This window comes from Miscanthus floridulus, chromosome 17 (genome assembly GCF_019320115.1).
Source record: "Miscanthus floridulus cultivar M001 chromosome 17, ASM1932011v1, whole genome shotgun sequence".
NCBI classification, from domain to species: domain Eukaryota; kingdom Viridiplantae; phylum Streptophyta; class Magnoliopsida; order Poales; family Poaceae; genus Miscanthus; species Miscanthus floridulus.
The window spans coordinates 101,222,601-101,231,629 of record NC_089596.1 but is presented as its reverse complement, the minus strand read 5'-3'; the positions used below and the strand labels follow the sequence as shown (position 1 = coordinate 101,231,629).

Genomic DNA, 9,029 nt, shown 5'->3' with positions numbered 1-9,029 from the left:
AGACGTAGCCCCGAGCTGCCGTCGGTCGGGGTCCTCTTCCTTCAGGAACGATTGGACCCGAGCCTCACCGGCACCCCTTCCTATCCTTCTTCAGCCTATTCATTTGGCTATGACTTGTCATAAATGATCGTAAATTTTCAGCCAAAACAGTTTTTTTTTTTTTTTTTTTTTTTTTTTTTTTTTTTTTTGTCCGACACAGACTAGCCAACGAACAGGCCGCCTTCTCCGCGGCTTCCCCTCCGGCCGGCGGTCCCTGGTGATGAGCCACCGGAGGCGATCTCGCGCTGCCGGCTCGCCGCATGGCGACGCCGGTCCGGCCCCTACGCCGGAGAAGTCGGGATGGATCCGGCCGTGGGCGGTGCTGGGTTCGGACCGGAGGGTGCTGGCGCTCGCGCTGGCGTTCCGCGCGGTCAACGCGCTGCTCGTGCGCACCTACTTCAACCCTGACGAGCACTGGCAGTGCCTTGAGGTCGCTCACCGCGTAGCCTTTGGGTAACCTCTCCCTCGCCTTGCCGCCGCTGCCTGTTTTGCTGGTGTTAGTTTGGATCGGCTTGCTGCTCACCATTGCTTAGCTCGAGGGAATGAGATGGTTTCTCTGCGAAATGGGGGCTGCGTAGCATTGTTTTTCATGGAAATTTGATGCCCAATTGCTAAAAGTTTTTGTTCTCTTGCGGGTGGGTGCAGGTATGGTCACCTTACATGGGAGTGGAAGCGGGGCCTGCGAAGTTACCTCCACCCGTTGATCTTTGCTGCTCTCTACAAGATCCTGGCGCTACTCCACCTAGACACTCCATGGGTTATGGTAATAGCCTAAGCAATTTATGTCAGCTATAGCAGAGCATCAATTCAATTGCCAGGAGGATGGTGAATAGTCACGAGCTCGTGGGGCTAGAATTGTCATGGATCATGATTTCTATGTTCTAGTGGTAGGTTATATGACAGTACTACCAGGAACAGAGCTTCTCTAATCAGTACCAATGGCTTGTCCCTTTTTATTGTAAGAAAGATTCAGGATCAATAATTATTCTGACATATGAATTGGAACTCAGTTTGAGCCATTGTGTTGGCCTTGTGATACCAGCCTCTTAATAAACATATGAAAACATAGTTTAATCTTAATTATAAAGTATAAACTGCCAAGTTGCCAGCTTTATTTGAACATCAAGCTCATGAGAACCATGGCCTTTTGCTCCAACAAATGCCATGTGTATCATAACTCAGTACATTCGTCCTTAGCTCTCTACTCAGCTAGTCAGCTTCATCCTTCTCACATTCTGAGGGGGAGCATTTGCTTAGCTGTTTCTCTATTTTCCTGTAGGTGATGGCTCCACGTCTGCTACAATCTGTGTTTGCAGCTTTTGGAGATCTATACTTGTATAAATTTTCCAAACTTATTTTCAATGGTCAGGTTGCCCAGTGGACAGTATCCTTAAACTCATCTATGTATCTATACGATTTCCTTCATGAGTATATAACTTCAATAACCTTGGATGTCGGCCTTAACAAACTGTTTGCAGTTATTTTCCCAATTGGTTAACTGGTTCATGTTTTTCTGTATCACGCGGACTCTATCAAACAGCTTGGAGACTGTTTTGACTGTAGCTGGACTCTATTACTGGTTTACTGCAATAGAGTCTTCCAAGGCAACCTCAGTCGTTTCAAAGCAGCATGCTGCCTGTGAACAAAGTGTCTCATCAAGAAAAATGGCTCTTCTGATAGCAGCCTTGTCCTGTGCGATTCGGCCAACAAGTGCTGTAACATGGATATATGTTGGTCTTTTGGATTTTATTCAGATGAAATCAAAATTTAGTTTTGTCTTTTTTGATGTCATTCCAGTAGGGTAAGTTATTGTTAAAATTCATGGCAACTTTCTATCTTTCGTTGTTTGAGATCTGTGAATTTCACTACACTGGCTTATCTTTATTGTTTCTTGATTTCGCACAATGGACATATGCACAATGCTGACATTTTTTAAAGTTGACCATGTTAAGTTATACCCCCACCCTCAATTCTTTGTTTTTTGTTTCTTTCCTGGGAGAACATATGTTGCTTATCCGTTGATTCTGTTGTGATGCCATTTTTTATCTTTCCCGATGTATGAATATTCTATATAAGTTACTTGTTTAATCTTTCTGCAGGGCCATTGTCCTTGCAGTAACAACACTCCTTGATTGGTGGATGTATGGTTCCCGGGTCATAGTGCCACTTAATTTTTTGAAATTCAACCTCTTCTCTTCGGGAGGAGACTATTACGGAACACATGTCTTCCACTGGTACTTTACACAGGGTTTTCCGTCCATGATTTGGACATTCTTACCATTTGCAATGTGTGGTATTGTAAAGTCTTGGGAATGGAGACTTTCAGGTCTAATTGCTTGGGTATTAGGGGTTTACAGCATACTTGGACACAAAGAATTTAGGTATTCACCTTTTCTTGGAAGTGTACAGTGCCCTTGTAGTCAAGTAACCTCTTCTCGTTATTCACATGATGTGATACAAATAGATTGAATACTGCAGATTTGTTCTTCCGGTGCTACCTTTAGCATTGATGTTCTCAGGTTACTGCTTAGCTGCCATGTCACAATTCAAGGGCAAAAATCAGCATGGGAAAAGAAACCTTTCAAGGTTGCAACTTTCTGTTATTCTTCTTGTCATAACCAATGTTCCCATGGCCTTATATATGTCCTTATTCCATCAAGTAAGTTTTCCATACTTCAATATTGTTGTATTGCTCTATGCATCTAGGGATTACAGCTTCTCCATTATTTCCATTTATATCCCATATTCAACACTCATTGTGGCAGAGGGGAACAGAGGATGTTATGTATTATTTGTCAAAAGAAGCCCATGATGGAAGAGTGAAGAGTGTCCTCTTTCTCATGCCTTGTCATTCAACACCTTACTACTCAACCTTACATTACGATCTACCTATGCGCTTTTTGGACTGCACTCCTAGGTGGTTATTTTCTTTGTTCTTTTGAATGCAAAAATATTTAACCTTTCATATCTATACTTGTTCTTGAATACATACGTCCCTGCTGACTTTCTACTGCACTCAGTGATAACAAAGGGTCCTTGGATGAGTCAGATCGTTTCCTTACAAGTCCATCTGAGTTTGTGGGCGGGGTTTTTGGAAATTTATCTACATTCAGTCACATTGTATTATTTGAGTCCGAAGAAAGACATGTTCTCCAGTTGCTTCTGCACAATTCCTTTCTTGAGGTAATATGCCATTGTACCTTAGATATCACGTGGCTTCTTTTTCACTTCAGGGTTCAATAGACACGCATTATACTGCTTTCCAGCGTCATTATTTGCCAAGCAGTATCTGTTACTAACTAGTGTAGGAATTTCCATGAATTTGGCAGTATTCTAGCCCTCTAGGACATTGTTTACCACATAGCGCAACTCTACAATTTTTATATGGAGTCCGGATTAACATAAGAAATTTTCTGATTTGTCATTTTGAATCTTAAATTGCTTACAAATGCAAATATTTGGATGCCTTAACAGAAAAATGCTTTTGATTGCCCTGCTATTTCATTAGAAATACATACCTAGTATTTTGAAAGAAGATGACAAAAAAATATGTCATATGCTTGATTCAGAGGGAGCACACGGCAATAATGATAGGATTTCTTGTTTCGTAACAGTAGTACTCAAACTCATCAATAATTGTTATGGTTGGCAGGTGAGGAGATTTTTCCACTCCCATTTCAAGGTTGACAGAGACCTTCAGTCGTCTGTTGTGGTTTATTCACGGAGGGATGTGTTACGATTTAGTATTGATGTGGCAGAAAAGGCCTGTTAGCTCGTCTAACAATCTCCACGTGTTTCATGTTTTAGTTTTTCATTTGAGAAATGAGCTGTAACACTGTTGGATACTTCTGATATCTTGACCCTTGAAACGAGAAGTTATATTACTTGTACTCAGGTGCTTTATGACGGCATAACAATTCACAGCTTCCATTGAGTCTCTATGTCCATGATCTGTGCTTCTAAGATAAATTTGCAGCTTTAATGATTTTTATATTTAACTAAAACGTAGGAAGAGCAGCCTTTCCTAACGTCAAATGACAGAAAGGGATAGTATTATTGAGGTGTGTTGGTTCATTCATTTCTTTGTTCACTTGCTCAAATATCCACACAAATTGACAAAACTCTAAAGTTGGGTTCCACTTCATAATAGCGTTTGGTTTTCTTTTTTCCATTGGATAACCAACCCTATCACAACTCTCCCCCTACACCACTTTACCAGGTCATCACAACATAAACTTTCTGGGATAGCAGGTCACAACATTAGCTTTCTGGGATGGTAAAATAAACCAGGTTTAGGGTATTATGGGGCAAGGTATGGGCTCTTTTTCTGGATAGACTGGGTTTATATTACCCATGGGTTTATGGGTATGGGTACTATAGGAACGTACCCCAACTTGGTAGACCCGATGGGTTAGGCCTTTTGCCCATTAACAAATCTATGGGTTAGGAAATTGACCCAGACCCATGTCTTAATAGAATAAAGTCCACCGGGTATCAGGTTCCATGTACCCATTGCCGTCTCTACTCACGCCACGCTGGCGCTGTGCTTGATTGAGGTGTGCTGGCTCATTCATTTCTTTGTTCACTTTCAAATATTTGCTATGAGCATAATAAAGAAAGGATCACAACAACAACAACAACAACAACAACAAAGCCTTTTAGTCCAAGCAAGTTGGGGTAGGCTAAAGAAAGGATCACAATATTTTCAAAATTGGGTGGCTGTTCTTTTTCCGTTGGATCACTAAGCCTATATATCACAACTCTCCTTCACTAGTTCACAGCATAGGTGAGGCGGAGTGACATGTTGACAAGATATCTTCACAAATTATGTTCTTATTTACATATAGTTAGATACCGTGAGAGTTTTGTTGTATCTGCTTGGGAAGCACAAGGTCCACCATTTTCTCCATATCAACTAATCTGATTCATTGGTATCTCCAGTCTCATTTCTTTGTGAATTTACCACAAATTGTTATACATCATGTTTCATGGTAGTACAATCAACAACTATTTGTTGCTTCTGCTCCCTTTTAGTCAATAGATTGATGAATAATTTGTCTTGTGTCTCACTTCATGAAGTAACATGGTGAGTTGATGGACCTTGTTTTCACCTTTTATGATGTTGCAAATAGAACTTAATGTTAATGTCCCATGATTTACCTGTCTGACCAAATGCAGGTTTTATCTGATCAATTGTGGCATGACCAGGTCTCAAAACATCCTAGCATTTTATTTGTTTGTATTGTTCATTACTAGTGTCTCACTGAGTTGAAGCATATATTACAAGGATCAATTTTTTTATGGAAAGGGGTTCCACTTTTTTGGCCTCATGATAAGGTATTGACAGTTTGACACTAACCAATCCTATTTGTTATTGATTGTTAAGCTTTCTATCAGTGTATACCTTTTCCTTCTATTTCTGAAAGCCCATTTCAAGAGTAGAGTGTTCATAGCTTGGAGTTAGGTTTATGGAAGCTACTAGTATAATGTTGTATTATTAGTTAGTATTAGATGATGCTAATCTAAGTGGATTTAAGTCCCAACTTCCGCGGTGTAAATTGCAATAAGCAATTTCATGGCAAAATTGTGTTGCTAAACATACTGCTATTATGGAGTACCTTCAAATCTGACAAGTTGGCCATTCGTGGTGACAAGCTTGATGCCAAAAGCAAATGATAGTACTTGTTTACAGTGTGTTTATGTCAGGAAAAAATAACTTCAAATTCTGTTTCAATCTATAATTTTGGTACTTACACATTTATCATCTACCAATTTCTAAATCTAGTCCCATCAAACTTTTTTTTTGAAACAAAGGCAGGAGCTCTGCCGCTCAATTAAGACGAAAGAAAATTGGGTGAATTGGATTCTTGCCCTTACAATTTTCAGAAGTTGGAGATTTGCCCTTACAATTCGAGGAATTGGAGATTTGCCCTTCATATTCTTGCCCTCCTTGAGCTTTGCCATTTTCTACGTCTGAAGCCTTCTTGGACCCACTTGCAGCACTTGTATTTCTGTATTGGACCAAAATGCTGAAAGGTCCTTGATTGGTTTTGGTAATTGAGTGACAACTTAGGTGGACTAATTGTGTTTATGTGAGATACACAGGTGATTCGTCCACAGGTACATGTGTGTGAGCAACATATGCCATGAAGGTGAAAATGGCTTGGAAATGTTGCAAAGCTCACACATGTGATGATGAAGGAGCTTAAATGCACATGAGACATGACATTGAGTCATGTGATCAAGGTGGAGAAGATCAAGACAAGACTTGGCTTGATGGACCGGTTGCAAGCGTGAAGGGTGTCGACGAAATATGGTCGGCAGTCTACCTAGGGGTATGCCCAAGGTAGTAGATTATCGGCAGACAGATGCGCAAGTCCCAAACAAGACGGTGACGCAAGACAGACACGAGGTTTTATCCAGGTTCGGCCGCCAAGAAGGCGTAATACCTACGTCCTGCGTCTGATTTGTATTGTTGTATGTCAATGAGAGATGTTTTTTAGAGGGGTCCCCTGCCCGCCTTATATAGTCCGGGGGGCAGGGTTACAGATCTGGAAACTAATCCTAGTCAGTTACAATTGCCATATGTGGCCAGATAAGGATTCCTATTCTAACCGACCAGGATCCTGCTTGGTCGCCAAATCCATCTTGATTCCTTGTGCGGAACTCCGATCAGGTTGACTGAGCCGCACGTCGTCTTTCGCGTGGACTGAACCCATCGATCCGGGCCAGCCCAAGCTTAGCCGTAAGGGTATAGGGGTTAATACCCCCACAGCTAGTCCCCGAGCATCATGTATTATGCTGCAACACGCCATTTTAACCTTCTCCGACAAGCGAGGCTTGAATCCTTGACGCCTCCGACCACCGTCATCACCGGAGAAGTAGGTTGTCCGAAGAATGTATGGTGCTCTTAAGAAAAAAGAAAAAGATTTCTGTCCTGAGAAGTGTGCCCACTTGTATTTCTGAAAAGAAATGTAAGTGGTCTTGAAGCATAGCGTCCTTGAATATCAGAAGCGTAGGGGTCGAAAAACAAACACATTCACCGCAAGGTGAAGTGTGCCCACTTAGTCCCCGAGCCTGGTAGTAGGTGACGTAGGCACGTGGTGCCAGGGTCTAAAAAGAATTCCCAGTTAAGTTGAGAATCCAATCGTCGTACAGGCCAAACAAAATACACCGGCAGGTGCATCGTACCGATGTAGTCCCCGAGCTTGCTGGAAGGCGAAATATGAGTCTTGCAGCAAGGTCCAAATAAATGTCTTTCAACTGTATGTGAGTATAAATCACATGTAGCCGAAGAGAGCAAAACTCCAAAAAGTGGTCGGGAGGGTCTCCGAACACATCGGTGGTCATAGCAGTTCCTGAATATAGTAATGGTCGGAGCAGTCCCCGGGCACAACCGTGGTCGGAGCAGCCTTCGAGCAAAAAAGGTGGTCTGGACAGTACCCGAGCACCGTAGTGGTCTGGGCAGTCCCCGAGCACCGTAGTGGTCTGGGCAGTCCCCGAGCACAGTAGTGGTCAAGGCAAATCCACGATCACGTGCACTGCTTGTACTATTATTTGGTGTATTTATTTTTCTCTACTCTCTGCCAAGCCTAGTCTGTCCAGTCTGACACGTCTGGTCAAAAAAACAAATAGGTATAGTACGTCATTCTGTCTTCTTATTGTTTTCTGACAAACAGTCGGTTGACACCTGTATTGAGGTGTGTCAGTGTGGGCCCTCTTACACCATCAACGAAGAGGCGCGTACACTGTTATCGAAGGAGCGCGTTTATTGGCGCAGATTTCGGGGTTGTGTGAACAACCGTCCGCGGCGCGTGCGCACGACTCCCAATATTCTCGGGCGGACGAAACGACGGTGCCCTTTTGCTTTATATAATGTAGGTCTGGTAAGTTACCCTCACCATTCCCCATTGTCATCCGCCGCCGCAACCTTCTTCTTCCTCCTGCCAAACCCTATTCCCCAAAGATCATCACCAATCCCCTCGGTCTCCCGCATCCACCCACTTAGTAAGGACGAACAAATGGCAAAGAGAGACGCCCAGAAGAAAAGCGGGGTCATGGTGAAGGAATGGTGGAAGTCGCGGAGCAACGAGCAAACCATCGAGGACCTCGTCGCCATGGGAGTGCTCCACAACAAGGCACTTGCGGGATGGCGTGCACCCGAAGGAGAAAACTTCCCCGATCCACAACCAGGTGAAATTGTGATCTTTGAAGATTTTTTCAAACGGGGTTTTGGGATTCCAGTGCACCCTTTCCTTCAGGGGCTCTGTTTGTACTACGAGATTGGGATTTGCAATCTGCATCCCAACTCGATTCTTCTCGTCTCTACCTTCATCCATCTCTGCGAGGCATATGGTGGCTTCCAGCCCCATTTCGACCTCTTTCGCCACCTGTTTTGCCTTCGGAAAAAGGGAAGCGGTGGCTCGAAGATCGCCGGAGGCGTCTACCTGAACCTTCGGGACGGCATGAAGGCTCAATACCTGCACTGCCCCTGGAACACCTCTTTGGACGAGTGGTACAAGAAGTGGTTCTACATCCGTGAAGAGCCAAACTCCATCACTCTATGCGATGTGGGACTGATTCCAGAGAAGAAAAGCAGCTGGTCGGAGAAGCCCGACAACTTGGAGCAGATCGCCGAACTACTCGGGTTGATTCCGTGGGGAAGGCTTGACGGCCCGAGCGTTGTCGGCAACTTCATCAGCCGTAGAATTCAGCCGTGCCAGAAAAGGATTCACCCCGGCTTCGAGTACCAAGGAGGCGCTGATCCGACGAGGACCAGAAAGGAGCCGCTGGACAAGCTGGAGATCAAGTCCAGGATTGGAGAGCTATTCAACCTGGCCGATCCCAACTATGTTGCATTGAACGCCATTGAACACGCCTTCAAGCTGGCTCGCCCTCCCCCAAAGGTAAATGACGCCTCCTTTTAACTGTAAAGTCATGTTGCACCAAGAAAATAACTGTTTTTTCCTTCATTTTGCGTCTCAGTATAA

The 9,029-nt window shown here is 43.6% G+C and overlaps 1 protein-coding gene across 1 annotated transcript; it reads left to right on the top strand.

Annotated features, from left to right (window-relative positions):
• The first annotated feature begins 214 nt into the window (after positions 1–214).
• LOC136517285 (mannosyltransferase APTG1-like) lies at positions 215–3,965 on the top strand. The gene is made up of 9 exons (XM_066510826.1): positions 215–492; positions 685–802; positions 1,319–1,423; positions 1,518–1,840; positions 2,139–2,420; positions 2,518–2,698; positions 2,805–2,956; positions 3,060–3,222; positions 3,692–3,965. Exons 1-9 carry the CDS (start codon positions 260–262, stop codon positions 3,809–3,811), a joined length of 1,677 nt encoding a protein of 558 aa, XP_066366923.1. The 5' UTR covers positions 215–259; the 3' UTR covers positions 3,812–3,965.
• The last annotated feature ends 5,064 nt before the right edge of the window (positions 3,966–9,029 follow it).